The 26,774-nt window shown below is 42.5% G+C and overlaps 1 protein-coding gene across 7 annotated transcripts in view; it reads left to right on the top strand.

Moving 5' to 3' along the window:
- The window catches only part of CDIN1 (CDAN1 interacting nuclease 1), a 227,512-nt gene that overhangs the window by 192,744 nt on the left and 7,994 nt on the right, over nt 1–26,774 (top strand). For 5 of the 7 annotated variants that reach the window (XM_038579980.1, XM_038579986.1, XM_038579988.1 and 2 more), the window contains one exon: nt 19,016–21,296. The exons of 1 other annotated variant lie outside the window; for it this stretch is intronic. In XM_038579980.1, coding sequence (XP_038435908.1) covers nt 19,016–19,145 — 130 coding nt within the window. In that variant the 3' untranslated portion in view covers nt 19,146–21,296. Of the gene's footprint in view, nt 1–19,015; nt 21,297–26,774 lie in introns of those variants that run through there. One more of the 7 variants, XR_005381433.1, reaches the window with a different exon arrangement.

Here is a 26,774-nt window from a genome sequence, read left to right on the forward strand (position 1 = left end):
CTCATTCTATTTGCCATTAGGTTCAATTTCTAGACCAGACCTAAGCGAAATAGCTGTGCAAAGCTATCCCCATAACTCTTCTACCTGCCATTCATTTATTTAACAAACATTTATTCAATGTCTACTAGGTGCCATACCCTGCTAAACGCCAGGTAATGCTGAAGTAGACCATGTACTGCTTTCATAGAACATTCTGTCTCTGTGGAAGTGATAAACATTAAACCGAAATAAATAAATTTGTAACTGTAACATCTTTTAAGTTTAGTGTCTGACAATGAGAGACCAGTTTACTTTGCCATTTTGCTTCTGAATCCCATAGAATTGTAAGTCCCATAAATCAAAGTGAATCTTACAAGTCCAAATATTTTATAGCATTTGTAGCCTATCTGTAGTCATAAATATCTCATTAAAAAATAGGAAGCCTGGGGACACCTGGGTAGCTCAGTCAGTTAAGTATCCGACTCTTGATCTCCGCTCAGGTCTTAATCTCGGGGTCATGAGTTCGAGCCCTGCACTGTGTCCCATGCTGAGCGTGGAGCTGACATAAAACACTGGAAAAAATAATAGCAGGCCCAATTAGGGTTTATGTAAGTGTTTAAACCTAATATCAGGAATTTTTGTTACTTAGTATCTAGTGTTGAATGAGAGCTTAGACTCCCTCAGTTGCCACAGCTAGTTGGTCATCTTTTTCTTCTCCTTCCCCAAATGTTTCTTTAAATAGTGACATGGATCTGTTTTAGCAGTTGACCCTCTTTTACAACGGAGAAGGGTAGGGTTTTCTGGTTTTGGCATTAAACTGTACTTAGCCTGAGCAGGACTTTAGCTACAACAACCACCGCACAAAAAGTAAGGTCTTGGGCAAGCGTGAGGTACTCACAGATGGCTTCCAAAATGGTCTTGCAGTGGCCTCAGCAGGGCCTGTTGGTTCAAGCCCTAAAAATAAGCACTTATTAACCAGTTCATGGCAACCTGGGTGGACCAGCTCTCTGGCTGCGGGGACCTCCTTCCATAGCTCATGTCACCCAGGACGAGGCCTGTGCAGCCAGAAATGCCTCTTACAGAAGACAGTCACAAGCTTAACTAAATGTTTAAAAGAACCTCCGTAACTCCTCTCCACGCTGACAGATTGCTTTCAGCTCGATGCAGTCAAACCACATCTCGGGCCCCAGCGGCCTTCGTGAGGCCAATTTGAGGCCACAGAGTCGGCCAAGTAAAAACTACAGGTTTGCGTAGTGCTGCCTTGTCTTGCTTTTCATCAAAATAAATAAATAAATAAAAATAAACAAACAAACAAAAAAAACCACAGCCAGAAGGCAACTCACTCTTGGAAGTCCTTATCTTCATAAAATTTCACCAGTGACTCCTGTTAAGTAAAAATAAGGTTGCTGGGTAAGTCACTAAGGAAGCGGTTAGCTGGTCGCCTCACGCCAGCAGACTCCTCAAAGAACACAAATTGGAGGAACCCTGCAGAGCCAGGCTGTGACTGTTTACATAACAGACTTTGTCCCAAGGACTCCGGAAAGTTGAGCCCTCAGGATAGTTTTACTGGTTTGTTTTTTGTTGTTGTTGTTTTGGGTTTTTTTTTTTTTTTTTTTTTTTTTGAATGGCAGTCTTTCCTCTGTATGGAGTGGAAATGTGGGTGGAGTGGGAGAGAGTTGTTTTAATGTATACTTTGCTCTAATGTGTTTACCCCCAAATAAGTGAGCTGTAGTAGATACTTTGGCCCCACAAAAGTAAATATTTAGCTCAGAAATTGCACACAGAAATGTAGCCCTGGGTATTTGGGTTTCAGGAAAGCAGATCCCCCTGGGGCAAAGGGCTGGTGGGCCTGCCCTGGGATCGGTGGGATGAGGAACCTCCCCCGGGGCAGACGGTCTCAGAAGGCCTCGACTGGGCCCCAAGGCCCTCAGCGCCCCACCCACCTCCCACCCAGCTTCTCCCTGCCCACAGTCCTGGTTCTCTGGTTCTCTTCCTGCAACACTTCAGAGGCCCCCTTGCTCTCCTGTGCCTGTCCCCCTGCTGGAAGCCTCTTCCCTACCACTCAGTCAGTGAACCTTGATTTAGAGACTTATTCCAGAGGTTGCCTCCTCTCTGCTCCAGGCCTTCCCTGACCTCCTCCGGGCTGCCACTGTTCTCTGGCAACATGGGCCTCCTCCTCCTCACACAGCCTCCTAACTTGTATGTCTCCCCGACTTCTAAGAGCACCTAGAAGACGGTGGCTGTGTTCGTGTCATCGTGGACCCTACTCGGGAAGGCAGAAGGTGACGCTCTGTGTTGTGCAGTGAGGACAGGAAGGAGGCTAGCATTGTATGGGGACTGGAACACCTGAGGGAGGCACGGTGGGTTTCTCATCTGTGATCTTTTTTTATTTATATTTTTAAAGATTTTTTTATTTATTCATGAGAGACACAGAGAGAGGCAGAGACATAGAAAGAGAAGAAGCTCCTTGCAAGGAGCCCGAAGTGGGACTTGATCCTGGAACCCCGGGATCACAACCTGAGCCAAAGGCAGACACTCAACCACTGAGCCACGCAGGTGCCCTTCGTCTGTGGTCTTAAGACAGAACCAGAGTTCACAGAAGCATGACCTGTCCATTGAATCATCCTTTACCTGTTACTTAAAAAAAAAAAAATTCCTTCATCTAATGTTTCTTTCCTACAGTTGTCCAATAAAGCAGCTTCTCAACCACAAGAAAACAAAGGAACTGGCCACATTTTAGAAACCGGGTGCTTGAGGATCCCTGGGTGGCTCAGCAGTTTAGCGTCTGCCTTTGGCTCAGGTCGTGATCTCGGGGACTTGGGATCGAGTCCTTCGGCTCCCTGCATGGAGCCTGCTTCTCCCTCTGCCTGTGTCTCTGCCTCTCTCTCTCTCTCTCTCTCTCTTTCTCTCTCTCTCTCTCTGTATCTCTCATGAATAAATAAATAAAATCTTAAAAAAAAGAAAAGAAACCGGGTGCTTGCTCCTGGGCTTCCTGAAGACCTACTGTGAGGTCCCCATCCACTTTAAGGGCAAGCCTTGGGGCCCCAAATGTTTGTTTTGTGTTACTGTTGTCAGGGGAATCTCAAACAGCAGCCATCTTTTGTTCCCTGAGTCAGAAGTTTCCTTTATCATCTCTCTACAGTCTTTAAATATTAGTTTAAGATACTCAAGGCTATTCTTTGTTTGTTTGTTTGTTTTACTCAAGGCTATTCTTATTAAGATTTTATTTATGAGAAACAGAGGTAGAGACACAGGTAGAGGGAGAAGCAGGGTCCCTGCGGGGAGCCTGATGCGGGACTCAATCCCAGGACTCCAGGATCACGCCCTGGGCCAAAGGCAGGCGCTAAACTGCTGAGCCACGCAGGGATCCCCCATATTTAAATTTAAATCACTGACATCACCTGGTTTTCTATCAAGTCTCTTTTGGAGTAGTTTCTCCTGGTCACATGATGCTGACCCGCCTTTCTTTCTAAAGGCAGGAATGACTGTGAGGTGACCTTTCCTGCCTCCTGGCTTAGAGAAGCATCTAATTTAGTTATAAAGTAGGAGATGTTCAACTCTCAACTCACATGTCATACCCATTGGTTCCCCCTTTTGACTTTTCTCCCCTGGCAGTGAGTCTGGGTGAGGTACTTCTGGCCCTGCCTTGATGAGTACTGGACTATCCAGTTTTCTTCTTGTAAGTGGGTTTATTTCCAGACCTCCGGCCATAAATTTACCCATTCATGGATTGGGAAGGGGGGAACAAGGGTTGGGGAAGTTTCTTTATTAGATTCTACCCTTGGGTAAGAATTCTTGTAATGGGGCAACAATGAACATACACAAGGGAAAGTACTGTGAAGCTGATTCTCAAATCCACCGTGGCTCCAGGATTTCAAGGCTATTATGCCTGCTTTCTAGATAGACCAGGAGGACACAGGGAATTAAAAATGGGAGATCCATGAAGATGATCATCTTCCAACACCCACATTGTCTGGAAGACGAAGGACTTGTACCGTGTGGAAGAGTCCTGTCCTACAGAGCTTGTGTTGAAGCTACACATACAGGAGCTTAACTAGAGATGGGGGTGGGAAGGGGTTTGGAGTGATGTTCTTAAGGGTTTGAGAAAGTATTGAGGGGGAGCCCCAAGCACAAAACAGTGTGAGGAGGGCACCTGGGTGACTAAGCGATTGAGTATCTGCCATTGGTTCAGGTCATAACCCCGGGGTCCCGGAATTGAGCCCCACATTGGGCTCCCCAAGAGGAGCCTGCTTCTCCCTCTGCCTGTGTCTCTGCCTGTGTCTCTGCCTCTGTCTCTATGTCTCTCATGAATAAATCTTTAAAGAAAAACAGTGTGAGGGAGGTCAACCTGGGACTGATGTGGGTTGGCATTGTGGCCACCTTGGAGCTTTATTCCTTGTATGATATGGTACCTCACCTCTGCATCAGTGTTTTTTCCCCCCTTTGGTAAAATGGCACTTGGTAATTCTGACCTCATCAGCTCATTGCAGATTTTAAGTTCAATGACCGTGTGAAGTGGTAGGCACAGTGGTAGGCCTAAGAAAGCACTCCTGTGTTAGTTCTCTTCATTGTCCCTGTGATCTGTTTAGTGGAGCTCTAATAGTTTTCTCAACATTAAAATATAAGCACTCCTATTAGCTGCTCATGGAGCTTTGGTTTTAAATGAGCCTACGTGTGCAAAGAGCTCAGAAGAGTAGCTGGCACATAGTGATGGCTCCGTAAGTACCAGCTACTGCTAGGACGATGGTTATGGTGACTGTAAATAGGATTATCAGCGGTATTATTGTACTCAAGGAAGTAATAATCAAACTGTCTCCATCCCCTTCCACTCACAAAGATGGGGACCATACCCATAGATGAGTCAAGCATTCTTTGACTCTAGGTGAGCAGAGCCAGAAACGAGGTAACCGCAGCGCATTATGTTCACCAGAATGCCTTACTTTAGTTGTATTGAGAAGCGGATCAAACAGAATGATTACTCACAAAGCCCAGACCTGGAGAATGACTCAAAACCCAAAGAATGACAGGTGAGGGTCCACCCAGTGGAGACTATCCTAACCCTAACATACTCCAGAGAGCCTGCCACCCTCTCCAGCATTAAGGTCTGTTGGCAGGTCCCCACCAGCCGACCTGCCCTCCCGTGGATCTGCTGCTCATGGCCATCCTGCCTACCACCTTGCCCTGCGTCTGCAGCTGGCCCAGGGGAAGAGGGGTGCTTTTCACACTCTTGGAGCTCCCCACCCCCATCACCCACTTTCCCAGTTCAGCCTCATTTTACGGATCCATTAACTAAAAAATGCCTTTAAACACAACATCAGGTTGGATCTTTCTGGGCTTAAACTGAAATTTTTGTAACTATACCATTGACCTTCAAAGTTCAGTTTAAACAATAAAATGAGAACATTTGCTATATTCTTTCCCCGAGCCCAATTCTCTATTTCCAAGCCTTACCCCGACTTACAGCCATCAGACTCCCCTCTTTCTTAAAGGCACACTATTGAAAAGGGCATATAAAGATCATTCTGTAGAGCTGATATGTTGAAGAGTAGAGCAGTGAGGGGCACCCGCAGGCTCCTCCTGCCGCACTTGGGAACAACACAGGCACCGCAGTGGTTCACCGGGGTTGTGGTTCACCGGATGCAAATCCCTGTGTCATACACAAATACAGTTCACTTTAATAGTTTGATATCTTTTCACTTCATCTTAAACACCTTAAGGTATTTGGAAAGGTAGGAAGAAGTAAAACAGATGAACCTGCTGAGATACTGCCAGGAATGGTAGTACTTCACTTTGACATTTTTACAACCTTATCTTATAGATAAAAGCTACTGTAAACAAAAGCCTAACCTAAACTGATTGTATTTAAAGGACTCGAGAGCCACCTGCGTGCAGCAATTGGCTCCTGGATGTTTAGTTTTCCTTGGCCGCCACCAATCCCTGCCCAGCTCACTTTGTGACCACAGACACCAGTAGCATCCCTTCCAGCGGGGGGACTGTTGCTTCCTACCAGATCTTAAGCCACTGCATCCTCTCCCTGTAACAATCTGGAAAACCTAGATTCCAAACAGCAGAACCTCTACAACTGGCTCTTCAGGATATGCAATTTGGGCATACTTTTAAGGCTCATCTTTTCCCTCTTTATTTTTTTTAAGGTTTTATTTATTCATGAGAGACCCAGAGAGAGGGGCAGAGACACAGGCAGAGGGAGAAGCAGGCTCCCTGTAGGGAGCCCCATGTGGGACTCAATCCCAGGACCCTGGGATCACGCCCTGAGCTAAAGGCAGATGCTCAACCACTGAGCCATCTAGGTGCCCCTTATCTTCTCCCTTTTAAAAGTAACTCTCGTTCCCAATATGGCTAAAGGTTACAGCAAAGGATTTCTTTTTTCAAATGCACGTTATCACTCCCAGCTTCTCCTGGGGCAGGAGCTCTACAGTGTTATTCATCCCTGCGGTCCTGTATCTGCTCAGCTGGTACTTACTGGCTAACCCCTGTGGGCTGCTAATATACAAGCTGCCCTTATATATTCTGGAAGTGTTTGATAACTGCAAGGCCAGGTTATATTTTATTTTTTTCTAAGAACCGTTTAACTGTATTCCATTACATGGCCTTTTTTTTTTTTTGCTAATGACCCAGAAGGTTCCAACTTCTAATTTCCCCTCCCTTTCCAGCATTGACCTACCTTTGTAGATCTGTACAATTGGAAAGTTTGCTTTTGAGGACTGTGTTGGTAGCCAACAAGATTTTTCTTATCGTGAAGTATTTATTGTGAGAGAAAATTTTAACTACCCATTTAGAAAAAGTTGGAATTTGACATACCTGAAGCATTGTGTCACGTTTGGTCAACGATAGATTTATAGGGCAACATGTATCAGCCTTAATCCTTTAGTTATTTGACTTTGCCAAAGATGAAAATTCCAATAATTTTTTTTATTTTAAGCAGACTTTTATATATCCAGAACCCATAAATCTCTTTGTGCCTTAAGATAAACGTCTGACTGAACTCTGGATTACCTTGTAATCTTTCGAGAACTGAGCCAAGGAAAGGAGACCCCATTCCCCCTCTACCTAATACTAAGACTATGTGACAAAACCTATTTGCAGTAGGCAATATTTATATAAGAAAACCTTTTATATTTTATAGCACATTACTAAATTGTAGTATTCAGAAAGTTAGAAATGTAAAGTTGAGAAGTAAGCTCGAAATTTATTAGAGCAAGTCCGTGGTAGTCTGTGTTGGAAGTTGAGCAGTTCGTCTATTTGTGTCGTCAGCCCAGGCTTTACCAGTATGGTGATCACTAACCATTTTGGTTGTCATATCAATTATAAGTTCTCTGGCATCAAACACTAAATCAGTTGAAATGATGGATTTGCCTTTGAAATGTTGCCCTGGGGAAATAACTGAGAAAATGTAATAATTCACACAACTAATTTTGTAAAGTACCCCAACTTTTAAAAGGAGGCTGGGGTATAAATTCTAGATGGATAGAATTTGCACCCAAGGTCCTCCTGAAGTGTCTTCTTATTCATAGTACTTAAGTGTTTTCAAAGTAAACATGAGCTTGGGTACTTTGTGACTTTTAGGGTTTAGGTGTTTGGTATTTCTCTATTCTTCCCATTTGAGGATGTGCTGTCCACTCCATGTGTCCTCATTTTAAACAGAAACCAAGGCTATCAGACTTAAGTGATCCCCCCATTTCATAACGAAATAATCTCAATATGCATCTGATCCCACCACTTCTTTGTGTGTTTCTGGCCCCTAATCCCACTCTCACCTCAAAAGGTAAATCTATAATGGAGAGAATTAAAAGGGCCATTATGTGAATAAATGCAGCTTAGCTGAGAACTCTCCTTGTCTAGGAAGACTTTAAGAATACCAGGTCGTTGTACTTATTCTTTTGCTGTGGACCTTGGAGTGTTTTGTGTATTCAGTTGATAACTTCTGTTTTACACTTAATGTAGGAACAAAATCTCTTCACATTTTATTAAAATTTGAGTTATAAGCTATTTAAGAAGAGGAAAAGTCTCTTGTGCCTTGTCTCTATGCAGGATGAATTCACGGGCTTTGTGTAGTTTTGTGGGCTTGTTTTGTTTTGTTTCAAGTTGCAAAATATTGATCAAACACCTTTAAGGGAAAACCATTAAGTCCACTGACCTTGTTCATCACAGGCAACTTACAGGGGACACGGGTTTGATGCTCTTTAAATTTTTAAAATATTCACATGCAAAAGAAACATTTTCTAGGATCCTTGTGCCCAATAACTGTGTCCTCACAGAAAATGTCTGCTAAACCCTGCTCAGAATTATTACCTTCAGAAGACGTTTTGGATAAAGACTAGGGGATAATTCTTATCTCAGTACCTGACTATCCCCAGGTTGTGTTTTGAATCCCTTTTATTTTCTATTTGCCAGTTCTTCATCAGCACCCATTTTATACACAGAACTGGAACACAGGTGCCATGGACAGAGCTGGTCCTGACCACATTTCTGATAAATGAAATGCAGAGGGGCTGACCCAGTCCCAGAAATTAGCATTTCTTCAAGGAAACAGGTATTAAAGACAGCAGATGAAAGACAAAAGAGTTTTTGCCATTGGTTTCTATCCCACTCATCTGTTTTCCTCTTGTGAGAAGAGATTCATGACAGGCTGCAGACTCTATGGCATCTAAGCATATCCAACACAGGACAAAGTAGAGTGGAAATTAAGCACTTTTCCAGGCAATTTAATGTCGACATGAAAATGCCAACTTATATAAACATCAAGGAGAATTTCAGGTGGTTGTGGTTGTATATTTATATACATTTTAACTTTTCTTCAAAATAATGTATTTTCTGTTTATTTTCTATGTGGCATAAAGGCCTGACATGAATGAGTATTTATATTTTAACTTATTATCAAAATTCTAGTGAGTTGATGTTACGAAGAGCTAGATTGCATTTTTAATAACCGAGATCTACAAATCGAGGGAGTATTCGTAAGCAGTGTTCTCTTGCTTTAGTCATTTCGTTTTGCAAACCCAGACCTGCCAAGCAAGGGAGTAGAGGAAACAACCAAGTTAATATTTTTATTTCATCTCTAGAAACTGCAGAAAAAGAATATTTGCTTTGTATATTAAATTGACCATAGTGCCAGAACCTTATGATGCTATATTATATGATCACTAATCTATTATTATTGTACACATATTTACACATAGGCATAAATACACACATTTTGCATATAAACATGTGCAAGCATATTTCACTTGGACTGAAAAGTTATTTACAACTCTGTCTTGAGATACATACAACAGTGATTAACAAGTGCATAACCAATCTACAACATGCAGATTAAAACTAAATAAATAGTGGAAGAGTTTATTTTAAAACAATTACAAGATGTTTTAGATTTCTCTGCCATCCTGAACTGTGTGTTTAAGAATGCACCCTTCATAAAAACCACATGCAAGTCTTTTTGATGGCGAAACAATTGGCTTCCAACAGCCACATGTCTGCACACATCCTCAGAAAAGAGCCCAGAGCCCACACAGCAACTCAAAAGGAGAAAGAGAAAAAACTTAGAATATATATATTCTGTGCTAGGATTTTTCTTTTGGAGAAGAGTTTTTTGTTGTTGTTGTTGTTGTTGTTGTTGTTGTTTTAATTTGCCTGTGAACTGAAGTAAAAGATCTAGGGTTGGAAACAAAGATTTGAATCAATACAATTATTTTTGTTTGAAGACCCTCCTGAACAAGAAACTTGAAAAGCTCATCAAATCACTCCCTAAGTCTACCCTTGTTATCTCGCAGTTGAAAATTGTGGGGCACCTGGGTGACTCAGTCGGTTAAGCATCTGCCTTTGGCTCAGGTCATGAAGCCAGGGTTTTGGGATGGAGCCCCACTTTGGGCTCCCTGCTCAGAGGGGAGTCTGCTTCTCCCTCTGGCCCTACCTGCACTCATGCCTGGGCGTGCTTGCACTCTCCTGCTCGCTCTCAAACAAAATCCTTGGGGTAAAAAATTATTGGTGTGTCAATCCAGATTTATATTGTAGAACTGTAGTGCAGCTACAATCTACAATCCTTTTTTTTTTTTTTAATGTAATCATGGAGATTCAGCTCTGAGAAGGGGAATGTTAGGTCAAACTCATGAGTGTCCTTTATTCTATGTAGTAGAGGCAAATTTTGTAATAGTATATGAATCCCACCACCCTTCCCTTATATATTAGCAAAAGAGATAACAAGCATACTGATTTTTTTTAATAGGTGGTGATTTTCATATAGAGCTGAAAATAGAGAAGCCAAGTTAGTGCCACAATCATAAGCTACATCTCTACACTAGCGGTATTTTCGGAGCAAGGATGGGCCTTTGGAGTTCACTGCATCAACCCCACTTAACAAGCCTGAACCTTCTTTTCTGGGAAAACCAATCTCTACGTGATAGGCTCACTTAGACTGGTTGCTTCCCTCAGTCTTCCTCATAACTTATTCCAGCTGTTTATTTCCATTTATATGAACAGGCTGAGGCAGTGTTCTGGATTTACTCCTCTTTCCTCGTGTTTAGATTCTGCTCCATAACTTCTCAATCCCCTCACAGCGAGGAAACCATTCTCTTCTCTGCACTGTACGCAGTGATTCAGTAATTCTCATTCCCTAGTTTACTTTACTGATTGTCAGATGCTTTAAATATGTTCCCTCAAATGTAATCATTTTAATTTCTTTTACCTGAATTATAAGTTGCTTTTTCATATACTTCCTAAACATGGTGACACTTAAATCGAAATGAGTAGCTAGATAAACTTTTTAGTGTGAAATGATTGACTTTGTACTTGAAGAATTATTCCTTGTAGACAGATGGATCTCAACTCCTATACTGGGCTTTTGATGAGTCGCCCGCATTCCAGGCCCCTGCTCAGCTCTCTTCCAGGTGTTGTAAATATTTTTCAAAGTTGAATGACTGTTATAAACTGCTGTATAAATACAAGGCATAGTAAGAGACAGTCTAGTAGAGTGGTTGCAAGTACAAGCCATAGACCCAGCCCCTGGAGTTCAAAGCCTCCCTTTTGGTGTCTTTTTTTTCTTCTGTGAAAATGGGACAATCATAGGTTGCTTGTGAACATCAAACCTCTATGTAAAAGGGCTGCGACACTGCCTGTTGTGTCATAAGTGTGATAAATGTTACCTCTTGAGGACAGTTATTGGAATCCTATCCTATGTATTTTTTTTTTTTGTCAGATTTTATTTTTAAGTAATCTCAACGTCCAGCATAGGGCTTGAACTCACAACCCTGAGGTCAAGAGTCATATGCTCTACCAACTGGGCCAACCAGGAGCTCCTTATATGTGTTTTTAGACAAAACCCTTATATAATATAATGCCTGGTCAAGAGCTCTCTGAAATCTCAGGAAACCAACCAGGGAGTTAGTTACGAGGGCTCATTTAGCAAAATGGTATTTAACAGTGTGATCAGAAACCTGTGACTTCCTTCATCTACCTTTCATTTCAGCACTCTCTGAGGATGCCTAAAGGAAAAGTCTAACAACAGACTCTTAACCTTTCTCCCTTTTCTCCATAAGTAAAAATACCATCCAAGAAATGGCTGCTTTATGAAGAATAGTGTAGAGGTGGGGCAAGAAAAGGCGGTGTATTTTTTTATATATAGTTAAGAAATCATTAAAAGCATAAGCAAATCCTTCCTGAATTTAGGGGCCCGAGTTTTCTGTCCTTACCTCTGAGTCTCTCACAGAAACTCTTCCAAGGAAAGGCATGATTCATAACTTCTGTCCAACAGCCATATCCCGACACCCTAGGAGACCTATCTGAGGACAGCTAAATTCTTTTGGATAGCTAAGAACTTACTGAGTTACCATTTGTAAAACTTTCTTGGTGGCAATCTTTTAAAAAATCTCTTGCAGGTTGCCCTGCTGCTTTTACCATAACCAGCATCTACTGATTCTGGACTGTCCCCAACACCTATGATTGATGAAGCCTAGTTCACCAACACCAGATGGCCTTAGGTTGCCATAGTTGGAGGTTTTCCATCCCACATTGGGGGGGGGGGGGGGGGGGGGGGGCTCTGCTCTGCGGGGGGTCTGCTTCTGCCCCTTCCTCTGCTCGTGCTCCCTTTCACTGTTGAATAAAAATCTTTTTTAAAGTTTTTATTTATTCATGAGAGACACACAGAGAGAGGCAGAGACCTAGGCAGAGGGAGAAGCAGGATCCATGTAGGGAGCCCAATGGGACTCGAACCCAGGACCCCGGGATCACACCCTGAGCCAAGCAGTCGCTCAACCCAGGCGCCCCTAAATAAAAATCTTCAAAGAAAATGCCTCTTCCCGAGTTGTCACCAGTCACTCACCTTGCCTGGCACCTCTTCTGCCTATAACCAGCCTGTCACTGTGTCTCCATCTCCCTCATATTTGCAGACTCAGAAGCCCGATAACCAAGCAACACCAGAACCACAGGACTGGAGAAAACATGCAGAATGCTTCATTCTATATATGACTTTTCTGTATCCTTGGGTAACCTCAGTGTCCTAGATACGCAGCAGGCAGAGGTGTTGGTGTATGGACCAAGTGAGAAGCCAGGAAGTTCTGTTAGTGTAGAAGGACAGAGAACTTTATGACTGATCAGCCTTGATGAAGAGTTGTGACTTACTGATGACCTCATTGAGTAACTCCTGCTATGGATTTGGAGTTAAAGTATAACTGGAATAAAAAGCCAATAAGCCTTTCCATACCACATATGTGAAGAATGCGGGGGGGGAGGGGACTATACAGCAAGTTACCCCCAAACCAAATGAGATGAGATAACACACATTTGTCACCTCACTTCTGCATCATTCAGGAACATGGGCATAGCTTAGCTGGGTTCTCTTCTCCCCTGTGTCTCATGCTACATCCAGGCATTGGCCTAGGGAGTGTGGTCTCACCTGAAGGTTTGACTGCGGAAAGAAGTCCTTCCAAACTCACTCAGTGGCTGTCAGCTGGATTCAGCTCCTCGGGAGCTGTCTCACTACGGACCACATTCTTCTCTACTGGCCACAGGCCATCTATCTTCAGTTCCCTCCCTGCCTCATGGGCCTCTCCCAGGTGATATTTGGCTTCATCAAAGTATACAAGCCAAAAAGCCAGAGAAAGTGTCTGGTAACAAGATGGAAGTCAGTCTCTTATAAGCTAATCACGGAAGTGCCATCCCATCACTTTTTCTATTTTCCTTTGTTAGAAGCAAGTCACTAGATCCAGCCGATGTTCAAGCAGAAGGGATTACATGAGGACCTGAATCCCGAGAGGCAGGGATCACTGAGGTCATCTTAGAAGTCGGCTGATTGCAATGTTGGTCTGTGTCTCCTAGCTGCAGTGCGGAGCGCCCAGACTACCACTGCTGGGGGCCTTTTGTCATTCCTGTCGTTGCCTAATTCGGGTTGATGCTTCTGTTGTGCACCTCTCTTCCCTTCAGTAGAGACTGCTGTCTGTAGAGTGAGTTCTAAATGGGACCTGATCCCATACCTAAGTGCCTTTCCTTCTAGCAGTTTTTGTAGCTCTGTAAAGATGAACCTTATGTGTAGGTACAGATTAGTTACAAATTTGCCAGGTATTTTCACACATCTTCAAATATGCCTTAGAATTACCCACTTTGGGAGCGCCTGGGGGGCTCAGGGGTTGAGTGTCTGCCTTCAGCTCAGGGTGTGATCTCAGGGTCCTGGGATCAAGTCCCACATCAGGCTCATTGCAAGGAGCCTGCTTCTCCCTCTGCCTGTGTCTCTGCCTCTCTCTCTGTGTTTCTTGTGAATGAATAAATAAAATCTTTTTTTTTTTAATTACCCATTTCACAGACCCTCCTTTGTATATGCTCTTCACCTGTATGTAGCATATCCACCTATAGAAGTTCTAACCACTTAGAACAACTTCCCCCAATCTTGCCAAATTTAAAAATCTTTAAAACAAACAACATTTGTTCTCCCTCATGTGATTAGAGCTGTGCTTTTATATCTCATCCACTTAGACAATATATAATGATGGAAAGCTATTGTGAATTCTATTTCCTCTGCATTTTAAAAATGAGACCTGTTAACTTTTTCTGCCTGAGGATAGTGGTTGGTGTGTGTTAAGATCTATTATCTCGAGAGTCTCTCTGGCCCATGTTTGGTAACCTCTACGTTAGATCTCAGGGCTGGGGACAAGAATTCAAATGCCCGTGGGGCCAGGTGGACAAGAGAAGTGAGCAAAGTAAGCAGGACATAAGAAATGTGATTTCTTCCATTTGTTTCTTGAGACCTGAAACCTTCTGAAGTCATCTTTTGCAGTCCCCAACTTGATAGAGATGTGCGTATGGAGAAATGGGTCTCTACAATTAAAGTCCGTAGCACAAGCACCATGATAAATGGCACCTGGTTTGGAGCCCCAACGTCAGGGAGTAACAGAGAATGGTGGAGACTGTACCAAACCTGAAACCTATGTCTTGTCTAAAGGGGGCAGCTGTTGCTCAGCCCCAGCTGATTGTTGCCAGATCAGCTAGTTTCTCAAAAAACTCTGAGTATGCAGGATTTTTTATTAAAAAACAACAACAACAAAACAGCAACAACACATATGCCAGCTCCATATATATTTTCTTAATTGATGAAAACCCAGCCTTGATTTAATAGATCCAGTCACAGAAATGTCACTAATTTGTACGGCTGCTCACTCCTATGTTTTCAAAAGCTCCATTTGTACATAAATTGTTATTCAAGTTGAATCAATATACAGTTCTCGGGAACTTTAAGATGTTGCCCTAAGTCTGCTCACGAGCTGCAGCATGCATCTAACCACTTTTCCCCAAGAGAGCCCTAAAAATCAGAGGCTGCTGAATGGGCACATTACCACCCGTTAACACCCCGTGTTTTTTTCTAAGTCACACGTACTGTGTTATTCTAACAGTTCCTTGAATGTCCTAGCATTCTTCTCCAGATCAATGCCAGACCTGAGCTAGTCCTCTCAAAACAGGACACCAGAACCCTCGTCTCACAGGTATAAGGAGCCCTTCCTCTCTCTTTCTGGTTAAAGTCTAACCAGATGCCCCCTGCATCCCCACCCAGTTGATCGCTACCTCATAATGAGACCAGCACAGACCCTGCAACCAGACTGCCTGGGTTCCAAAACCAGTCCTTCCACTTTTTAGCTATGAGACCTTTGGCGAGCTACTTAACTGCTCTGTGCCTCAGTTTCTTCATCTGCAGAATGGGGACATGAGTTGCACCTACCTCGTGGGGTTGCCCTGAGAATTAAGTGGGTTGATCTGGGTGCAGTGCTTAGAACAGTGTCTGGCACATAATAAGTGCTAAGAAGGGGTAGTAGTCAGCGTTGTTGTAACTGTCGCCATCATCCTTGTGATCTGCAGGTATGCCATCAGTGTGCTCCTCTGGGTCACTAATAAAAAATGCCAAGTCATGGCAGCAGCTGAGTCCTGCCAGCATGCCCACCCCTGGACTGCCACTGATTCGGCAACGAGCACAGGGCTGTGTCATCCTATTAACTCCACATTCTCCTGTCCTTGAGAGTCACCATCACGTGCCAGGCACCGTGCTAGGCCTGGAGAACACGCGGATAAATGAAGCCTGGTCTCTGCCCTCAGCAGGGTCACAATCTGGCGGAGACATATGAAGACACAGAGAATCCCTAGATACAGATATGCACAAAACCCAGCTTTCATTCTCCTCGCATTTAATCTCTCTAAACAGTCCTAAATGAGACCCAACCAGAGAAGCACCTTCCAAACAGGTTTATAAGGAAGGCTGTTGTTACTTTCGAGGAACTTCAACTTTCATACACACTCACGAGGTCCGCAATGGTTCTTGAGTCACACCTCCCATTTCTTTTATCAGGAGGGATTTGTTGTTTTTAGCAGATTTGGTGGTATTTCATTTGTGGGCAAAATGACTTGTTTAAAAGTCCCTTGCATCCCAGTCTCTGCTCCATAGGAGTTTTTAAAATCCGTTTGGATGGAGTCTTTGAATTTACTACTTGACCATGTGTATCGTAACCTTCAAATTACAGTCAACCTTGAAATGTGTTTACAGAATCAATTCAGATACCCAAGACATCCCATTCCTGAGTGTATTGGGCTGGTAGGGAGGACTGCAATCCCAGTAGCAAACCAACCCTTTGCTTTGCACATCCCATCAGACCCAGGGACTCTTGTTTCCTTTTAAACACCGTTAACAGTCGTCTGATTTTTTTTTTTTAAATTAGTCACAAGTGTTAATATGTTTGCCTTCCCACAGATCTCCTTGCGTAGTAGTGCCACAATAAATGGAGATAGGCATCAAAGAGATGAAATCGCTCAACCCACGAGCATGTACTTGACCCACATAAAAATTTCCTAGGTCCTGTTTTCTCCCTGGTTTATACCTTTGCAAAAGGAAATGCAAGAGTTGGATTGCTTGGTTTTTTGTCTTGTTTTGTTTTTCCAAATTATCAACCAAAATGTTCCCTTCTGTTGGTTCAGATAAACAAGGAATTAATTCTACAAAGTTCCTTAATGTGGCCAGCCTCTTCATAAACAGCTACATTGCTAGGCCGTCCTCTTGCCAGCCTTTTGATCATCTCTGCAACCTGAATTGTTGGAGAAAATGCAGAACTACACTACAGTGGTACCAGGAATGAGGCCAGATCCTATTCGATCATTAAATCTCCAAATCTGTCACATTCTATACGTCCCTATTACTTTTGTCATTTAAAGAACACCTAATCGGAAAGCCCTCACCTACTAGTCGCTACTTACAAGGACAAGTTGTGTTGCCTTGTTCTTCATTAAGCATATACGGTTAGAGCTTTTGAGCCCCGCGAGAGGGCCAGTAGTGCCGTTGCTCACATCATTGCATCCAAAGGCTAAGAAACCAAGATGGTAGAGCATTATTCGGTGTCCCTCCTCCTATATACTGAAAACCGTTCACAGAGCCGTGCTACCACCTTCGGGGAGCCCGAGTGGTGAACCACTCCGACGAAATGTTCACAGTCACAGTCTCACAAAACCTTTTCAAGTTGCAGAGTTCATCTGTTGCCTCACAAGTGAAACAGATCCATTTTCTTGGGCATTGAGGTGTTCCCCAGCCTGGCTTTCCTGCCTAGAAAATGCCATTTTTGTAAAGAGCTGTCATGCTTCATGTCCTTTGGCTTATGATTTAGCTGTTCAGGGAAAGTGCTCGCTGCTCTTGCTCTCAGGGCTGGTGATATGTGTTTTTGTTTTATGAAATCTCTTAAAATACTGAGCTTGTTGTTTATGACCTCCATATATTCTTTTGTTCTTTTCCATGACTGGTTAGATCACATTTTTCCCCTCCCTTTGTAAAAATATTAGTGCCTTTCCAAAGAACATCCTGGTCTCCCGAACGGCCACTTAATACAGCAGAGGAATGTGTTGAGCTTAGCGTTGGGCCTGTTGAGGCTGTGACTCGGGCCTGCTTCACGGACAGGAAATCTCGAGGCTTCTTGGACATGGTCCTCATAATTGCAGATCTTGCTGCCCTTGCCAGACTTGGACATTGTTTGATACTAATCAGTTTTCTGCAAAATGGTGCATGCAGATGGTTATTACTACAAGTTTCTGAGAAAACCCTGGTTAAATGGAAGCAAGGTCTCCCCAGGCTCATCTGCAGGCAGTGCCAGGAAACCTCCTGGAGCCTCATGCTCCAAGGCCACCTCTCTGTGCACAGCTCCCATGTCCCCCGGAGCTGCTCAGCAGTAGATGGGTTGTCATCTCCTGATTCTGTCCAAAAGTTTTAATTAATCCCGTGTACAACTTGGCTACTCTACTGATGTGAATCCCCAAATAAGCCATTCTGTGACATCCAGCTGAACTTGATCCTGTGCATACAGTATCTTGCAGCCCATCCTGTACTCTTAGTTTTGGCAAGCGCACCGCAGCGTGCAATAAATCATGGAAGGAAAAAGCTTTTTGGCCTAACGTGGCTCAGCCTGCTGTAATGTCAGAATACAGAAAGCAGTTCTGTTTTTAGACATCCTTTTACTAACCCAACATTCATAATTTATGATTTCACTGTAAAATTCCTGCAACATGACACCAAAAGTAGTGCTGCCCTTTAATTAAGTACTCTCGGTAGGAAAAACGTGAAACTGATGTGCAAAACATCTCCGTGTGCCCGGTGATTGATAGTGATTACATCTTTATGAACCCAGCCTAGAGGTCTCAACTTCCTGATGGGTGAAGTAGTCTATAGGGCTGCTTCCTGAGTCTGCTGCTAACCAATTTGGAGATAATTTGGAGGCACAATTTAGAAAGGTGGAGGTTTTAAGCCAGCCTCTGTCTATGCTTCTTCACAAGTCCACGTGATCTTATCCATCATCTGCATGATAAGAACCTACAACCAGATTTCACGCTGTGCTCAAACTTAGAGGTTGTATGCACAGAAGAGTCAGGGATAAGGTCTCTCTGAGAGATCCCAGTTGTCATACAGGTTTATTTGGGGTATTTTTGGTTTTTGTTTTTGTTCATTTTTAGAGCTGAAAGAACAGATGACAGAAGGGACCTCTGGCCATTAGTTGGTGCCTAGAACATGATAACGAGAAGAGGGCCTTGAGCTGTTCCACTTTTTATATTATTCTTCATTCTTTGGTTCCCTCCCCGCCCCCCCCCCCCCCCCCCCCCCCGTTACTTGAAAGTGGGGAAGGAGGTAAGGTCACGTTAGGAGATAAAATCCCAAGTCTGGTGCTCCCTAGCTCATCACTATTGAGACTCTGGTTTTATCTTTCATCAGCTAGGTACTCCCATCAGCCCGAGTTCAGAACACCTTACTGAAAAGTGACCCAGGTCATGCATGTATCTGAGATCCTTCAGGTTCCTCCAAAGGTAATAAATCTGTCCAAGATAGTAGCAGTACTTCTCTGAAATAAGCTCATTGCTCTAAGTTCAGCTCTGGATCACAATTGTCGCAACCAAAACAAAACAAATTGGTGCAACAATGTCACTTACTCATCTTTGCAATGCTTCAAAGATCACCTTCCTCTAGAATTATGTCCATAGAATACATGATACTATACACACAGATCTTCTCATGTCTTTGCAGATTCGGGCCGGGCTTAGTCATCTATTGGTATGGCTTTATCCAGGAGCTGGACTGTAACCGGGAGAGGGGCATCCTGCTCAAAGCCTGCTTCCCCACGGACATTGTCACCTTGTGCCACAGCATAGCTTGACCCTGATGGATCCTGGAAGAGGAGCCGGGAGGAAAAGATGAATCCGGAAGCAATTTTACTTTCCTGCGGTGTAACTGCTGGCAGCATCTGCCCTGAACTTCAGCTGAACCCTTGCTGTCCGTGGCCACACCACTACCTCTCCAGACAAACACATCCAGAGTTTCTGTTTTCCTTCAATCCTTGCTGATGTGAACAGCCAAGAACTGCAGGCACAACCCACTCATTATCAGCATTTCTGTCTCTGTCAAACAGTTAGTTTATAGATAGTTATAATCTTTCTTCCTTCCGGATGGTTTCTCCTTGTATACTGAACAAAAGAAGAAATGTGGGGACTGAAAGGTGTGATTTTTATCAATTCGCCTCCCAGTTCCCGAATCACCCTCTTAATTTTTTTTACCTAAGCCTCCATTCATCCCCTGTCCCTCCCCTGTCCTTTCCATGGGCACTCACAAGCCCCCAGTGTTGCATCACCATCACGGAATAATATCGCACCAGTCCTAGCAGAGCAGAGGGCATGGAGGCCAAAACTAGATTTTTTTGCTCTCACCTGCGAGGAGACCTCGATGGTAGTCCATTCTTGTTTTGTCCAGTCTTTACGGTTTCCTGATGTTGCTGGCAGGAAGCCAAGCCGAAAAAAATACACTTGATGAGAATTTCCTCTTTTTATAATGCTTATTTGAACACCAAAGACTTTCCCTTTATCTCATGTAAAAGTATTGGTTATATCGTGTCTGGAAACCACACTTCTCTGGATCAGGGGCTCAGGGGAGACCGTGGAAGCATGGTGCCAAGCCTGGGCAAAATTTATTTTTAAACACGGCTACTTGTCAGTATGTATGGTAGTAGTCAGTATTTTTAGGAGTACAGTTTTTTAAAAGCGCATTCCATGCACTGCTTTGTATCTGCATTTTATACCACGTAATTACATAACACTCAGATAACCTAGGCATTAGCAATGTTCATCAATGAATGAATCAAGTGTACCAGAAATAAACCTTGAGTGATTTTTTTTCAACTAAGCAAAATAAAATATATTTGTTCACTTTTTACACTGCAAACCAAATTTCAACCGAAAGCAAAAACATCAATAAATCCATAATAAACCTGTCTTTTGGGAGGCTAAAAACTTACTTGTCCCCCAAGAATGTCTTTGTGAAATATTTGCCCCCATGTCGAAAATACATAATATCTTTTATAATGTCGAATAGATGAGTTTGGAAGTATTGACAAAAATAGAACTTCTACAAACACCTCTAAGTTACATACACTGTCTGCTGCTTTCAAAAGACTAAATATGCCACGTTCATTCTGTACCTAAAGGTTTACAAGTCTCCCAGCTGCCTTTCCTTTTGAAGGACACAGAACGTCAGGTCCAGACGTGGGGATTTTAACCCCATTGTGGGTTGCACTGAACAAGAAAGGAGGGAAGATGAGGGGGAAGGAGGTCTCCAGCAGACGTCTGTTTCAGTGTCAAAGTATCACGCCGGCTTTGTGAAGGCAGTGGAGTGGTCTGAAACCACTGCTGTTGCCTTTGTGCACGCACTCACGCGCGCACACGCACACATGCACACACTAGACACAAAACTGCTGTTCAACCATTTTCAGGGCATACCCTAAACTGCTTTTTCTTGTTTAAGAATAAATTACATTTTTCGACATTTATCGAAAACCCTGTTAAACTCTTGTCAAGGATTTGTTTTACATTAGACAAATGTACGAGGAGGGGGCACAAATAAATTTTTAAAATAAGTGCTTGCACTTCATATTCCTCCTCCTACCTGGTGCCCCAACATAATATGTTAGGAGAAGATGTTGCTGTTTTCTGGCAAAGGTCCCACCTCCTCTTTATGAAGGAGGTTTTAAAATTTGGCCCTAAGAAAGGGGAAAGAAACCAGTAAGCTGTACATATCATGATAGAGTTACAAGTTATTCAAAACTAAGCTTTTGCCCACATTAAACTAATGTGATAATTATATCTATGATTCTTCAGTTGGAAGAGTGTAGGGAGTTTTGTCCCCAAATTGAAAGCTTAAAATCCCCTTATTCTTTTCCTCTCACGGTGGAAATACTTACTGTGTTCTATCAATATGTGTTTACTTGTTTATATTTTTTAGTTCAGACAATAAAAATGGCCCTGGAAAGTAGACATGACAACATTTGTTTATTTGTTTGTTTGTTTTAATTGCCGCTGTCATTAGAACATTAACATGAAAGCCAAATCTTGTTTTATGGAGCATTCTGCAAACTGTGCTAATAAATGATGCCAACCCAGAAAGCGGGAGGATGCGTCTGACGTAAAACTAAATGATGAGCTCTCTGGCATGTATAGACTTGCCAGGCATCCACTGTCACAAGCAGAGACCCCAACCGAAGTGTGGCTGGCATCAGCTGAGAGCAGAGCTCCACGGATGTCTGAGGTGACTTCATAGACTCCCTTCCACCCTTCTCTCTACACACACACACACACACACACACACACACACAGTGAGGTTTTTTTCATCTGCCTTCTCCTGAGATCTATGTCAACTCTTCTCAACACTCCTGAAGTTGCATACAGAAGGAAAAGCTTAGGGGGTCCAAAGCAGAACTTTCTCCAGGGGAAATAATTTTAACTATAGTGTGTGTACCTGTTCATGATTGGCAAGGCTTGATTCCATCCTCGAAAAGATGAGAAATCGTTGGTCTTTGGGGGGCAGGAGGGAGGTGCATTAACTCACTGCAGCCACGCGGGGGTTGCTTGGGGCTCTGATGAGGTCCTCCACTGGACAGTCCCTGGTGGGCCACGCTAACCCACGCACAGAGGCCAGGTGAACACTCCACTCGCTCGCCTCGCGTGGAACGCTCCACCTGTTGCTTCTTCGCATCCGTGGAACCGAGATCCCTTAATCGTCTGCTCTTCCTCACATGCTCCCCACTAGGACCCGGTGTCTCGACTGACTTCAAGTGTTGCTGCTTTTATTTGCTACTTCCCTTCAGCCACCTTCCCTGTCCTCTTCCCCTTCGCCAGCCTTCCACCCACCTGGACGTGGGTTCTGCATTTCCTCCCCACACCTTGACTTTCCTCTCTCGCTAATGGTCCCACCACCAACTCGCATGGCATCTAGATCCTGATCCATAGGCCTTCGGGGCGGGGATTGGCGGGGAGTGAGTACACCTGAAGGAGCCTAAGACTTCTCCCCCTGATTAAAATGATGAATGAGTAAAATGCCTGTGTGATTTCAGGAGGGAAGCGCACCTCACATGTACCTAAGAGAAGCTTGCCATTTTCCATGCGATCTGATGGGAGCAAGTGGCCTCAGTGTGGAGCCACTTTTGGCAGGGATGGGAGGAGAAAAATCTCCCAAGGGGGGCACTGTTGATTAGGGTAAAGGAACAAAGCTAGCCTCACTGGAGAGGAAACTGAAAGGCCTATGATGGGGAGTTGGCCTTCAATGTCACCATTTATAGAGCAGCACTCTCTGAACCTGTCTGTAAAGTCCCTCTTTGGTGATGGAAGGGTGGTGGTGACAAAGCTGGGACTGTCTCACTGCAGTGCCCAGAACGAACCTTTCCATATATGGTGAACGTGATCTTTTATTAAGAACATGCCTGAAAAAAAAAAAAAAAAAAAGAACATGCCTGGATTCCAAAGATTAAAAAAGGAAGATGGATTATGAAATAATAACCAAAACAGCTTCGGTTCCTCTTGTGTTTCTGACTTTCCTGCTATTGTTTTTGAATAGCACTGTGAGACAAAGAGCTGCTTAGGTCAAGCTCAATAAATTAGCGTTTTCATACAATAGTAATCCACTAAAATGATTTCAAAGCTTGATCAAAGCACCTCCAAAAGACTTAAAACTTTTCCACAATACAGGAGGGAGGGGAAATGCTTATTTGATGCCTTAATTCATTTCCGTGAGTATAGCAAAGTTAGATCCTGGCGTCATATCTACTTTCTGTAAAATCTGCCCCACTTCATTAAACAAATCCAACTTGTTCTTACTGTTTTTATGGGTAAGTAAAAGGGATTTAAGTTTTCATCTAGTTAACTGGAACAACAACAAAACACTTGGAGTCGCTTATAAGGAAAAGCTACAGATAGTACCTTTATAAAACAGGCATGACATAATATTTAATCGCAGTATTAAGTCTAACTCCCTATGCTTAGAATAAAGTGTGTATCTGTAGGGGATCCCTGGGTGGCTCAGTGGTTTAGCGCCTGCCTTTGGCCCAGGGCGCGATCCTGGAGTCCCGGGATCGAGTCCCGCATCGGGCTCCTTGCGTGCTCCTGCTTCTCCCTCCTCCTGTGTCTCTGCCTGCCTCTCTCTCTATGTCTATCATAAATAAATAAATCTTTAAAAAAAGTTGTATCTGTAGATTTATTTTGCATCTTAATAATCATGGCAACCGATGCATTTAGTTTTTCATTGTTTGGATTTACCTAGAGCTGTCACCTATTAAAGGCAAGGATGATGGGAGGTAGCCTAGTGATAGCAAAGCTAAGCAGATTCCAGGCCCGTTTTATATATAAAATGATGTGCGACTACTGCAGCCATGTCAGGCTCAGCTAAAGACCTGTGGTGCTAGGTCAACGTAATTTCTATTTTTTAAAGGGAAGGTCATTTTGAAATGCTGACATGAAATATAACCAAGTCAATTAAGTAATAACAATTGAAGTTCAGAGTTTAATTGAGGGCCAAACATGAAGCCAATGACCATTAACCTAAAGTGGCCATGAATTCCCCCTGCAAACTGCCTTGGCTAAAGGTATTTCTAGAATAACTAGGACTTTTTTCTTAAAAAAAAAAAAAAAATGCCTTTGCCAATCTTATGTCCAACACAGATACGTTCAGAAATAATAATTTAGTGTGTCTATAGTAGACTTACATTTTTAAGTTTTAACTGAAATTTCTTATAAGGCAAATTAAAATCTATGTAATCAAAACCACCTCTGCAGGAAACCATAGTTTTGTAAGTTAACTGATAGAAGCACCCTTTACTTGACCGTGGCACATTTGTCTCCGTTGTCGACAATCTTTCTTCGTGTAGTTATTTAATGGCAAGATTTCCAACTAAATGATAAGCTCCATGGAGTAGTTTTATTTGCTGCCTAGCCCCCAACAGCCAACAGAGTTTATGGCACAGAGCAGGTGCTCAATGAATATCGAATGAACAAATAACTACAAACTTAACACTAAAAATGTTTTCCTTCACTTACATTAAAAAACATAATCAGAATCTTTTTTTTCTCATTTTCTTAGCTAAAAACTGTATTTACTGGAATGTGAGAATAGCATCATACATGTTGGTATTAAACAATTACTTTAGAAACTCCCAATCTCAAAACAGGTTCATTAACCAGAGTATCTTAGGATGCATACTTAGTGTTAAGGAGAGTTCATGTGAAAAAAAAAAAAAAAAAAAAAGGAGAGTTCATGTGATCTCATTCCATTTACCTTCAGGCTAGCCCTAGTGCATTGTTTATCCAATATATTTCCAAAGAAATTAGAACATTTAAAAATCGTTTTCTCTTGATGCCTTAGCCTAATTTTTTTTTTTTTAATCTTTACATTTCTCTGTAAGAAATGGCTTCCTCTAAAATAGAGTCAAGGCCTCAAATGCAAAGGTGTTTCAAAAGCCAATTTTGGGATATTCGGTGGAATTCTTAGGTTAGCTGCAAATGGTACTTTCAATTGCTCACTTTTTTAATGCTGAATTGATGGCAAAGTGCTTCCTGGCCATAGAAGTGGCTGGCTGGATCAGGAGAGAAGGGTTCTTTGGTCATTCGCCAACAGGATCTGACTTTGAAGAGACCACTGTCCATGAACTGCTCCGCGGGCATTTCCCTGTTAGTCATTAAATCAGACGTTATCATTTGAAGGTCCTAAGCATTTGGCATATTTCCTTGTATTTTGGAAACTTGTAACACAAAAGGAATTGGAACTTACACATTCTTCTTTGCCAGTTTCCCAGGACTTAATTTGTTGGGGCTATTTGGTACAGGATCCTTTCTACTAGTGTCTGGAGAGAAACAACACCCAGTTCTCTCTGAGATAGTCCTGAGACTGAGTCCTCCCTGGCTCTATGTGATATTTCTTTCTTCTATTTCTAGCATGTAGGCTATTCAAAACACAACTATTTGAGTCCCTAATGTATATTTAAAAGTGTTTCAGTGCTGTGGGGAATTTTAAAATATGCAATAAGAGGTGGTTCTTGAAAAAAGTCATTATCAAAATGAAAACAAAAGGTTTGAAAATTTCAGAAAAATCAGTCAAGGTGTAATAGGGAAAGAGGCAACACTTTGAGGATTTTAGTAAGATATTTTAATTCTAGAATATGGGCAGTAAATCATGCTCTATTTGGTTATGGCAGCTGTGTTTGCTGCTAAGAATTCTGAGACTGAGTTCAGCTCAACAGGAAATAGAGGTATGATCAGTTATGGGCACTGGTTTTGAATGGGCAGTGATCACATAGTTGCCACATATTTCTAATTTCTGCCCTAGGCCATTCATATTTAGTGCAAGTATGAATAAATTTGACCCATTTGGAAAGGAACTCATAATCTTGTTCATCAGCCTAAGCAATAAAACAAGCAGGAACATTTTCTACAGGGCCTATGACATCAAGTGAACTATCTGTTCTTGGCTAAAGTCTATTTAGGAATTCATTTATAAGCTAAATATGTCCATAAGAATAGGACTTAAAAACTCAAACAGTGGAAGGCCATAGATAATTATTACTTTCGGCAAACATCTACAAGTTAAAAGACATTTTTGATGGAAAAACAAGGGCGGGGGGTGGGGTGTCTCTATTTCGGCCTCTGCCCAAGGATCTTGAGATTTGAGGATTATCTTCAGTTAGATGGTCTTACATATTTCTGAGGTGTTTTGTTTGTCAGTAAAACCGGGCTGGGGTTTCAAGGTCAGCTGCAGACTATGCCTTCTCCTTCATGGTCTTGATATCCTCTAGGTATCCCTTCCCTACATAGTCTCTGCATTTCTCTAAGGTCATGATTATATATTTGTAATATTTGTAGTAAGATGCGCTCCCAAAAAAAGTATTAAATTTTTTTCTAGGATAGAGGAGATGGGTATGCTTTACCTGGTAATGCAGTTTTTGTTAATATACTTACCATTAAGCCATAAATAATCTTCCTAATCCAGTTTTACTTGTGTCAGTTTATTAATTTGAACAGCTAAAATAATAACTATCATTACACACGGATAATTAGTAGATAAAAGTCGAAAAATATTTTATTTCTTGCTCCTTTGACTAGAAGTATCCATCCAGGTTTTCAAAGTTAGAATTTTTTATGAAGTGTTTTGTAATAAAAAAAATTCAATAACAGAATAATCAAAAAGCAGAACAATGAAAGAGGTGGCAAAGTGGACACGAGTGCTCTGCATGGAAATGTAAAACTCAGGCTTTTGGTAACTGATTTTCCTCTTGCTCCCCCACCATCCTTGAAAGTGTTTTGCAATGACAGGGTTTTTTAAAAAAGAGCAGAACAGGGGTGTGGAGTGAGCAAAGAAGCTCACTCACATGAAAACTGAATTGCATTTTCCAGCAGCTCCCTGACAATTCCCTAAGAGGTGTGTGGAAGTAAAACTGAACTATTAGGGAACATGAGACCAGTTTGACTACATAGAC

Source organism: Canis lupus, chromosome 30 (genome assembly GCF_011100685.1).
Source record: "Canis lupus familiaris isolate Mischka breed German Shepherd chromosome 30, alternate assembly UU_Cfam_GSD_1.0, whole genome shotgun sequence".
Taxonomy (NCBI): domain Eukaryota; kingdom Metazoa; phylum Chordata; class Mammalia; order Carnivora; family Canidae; genus Canis; species Canis lupus.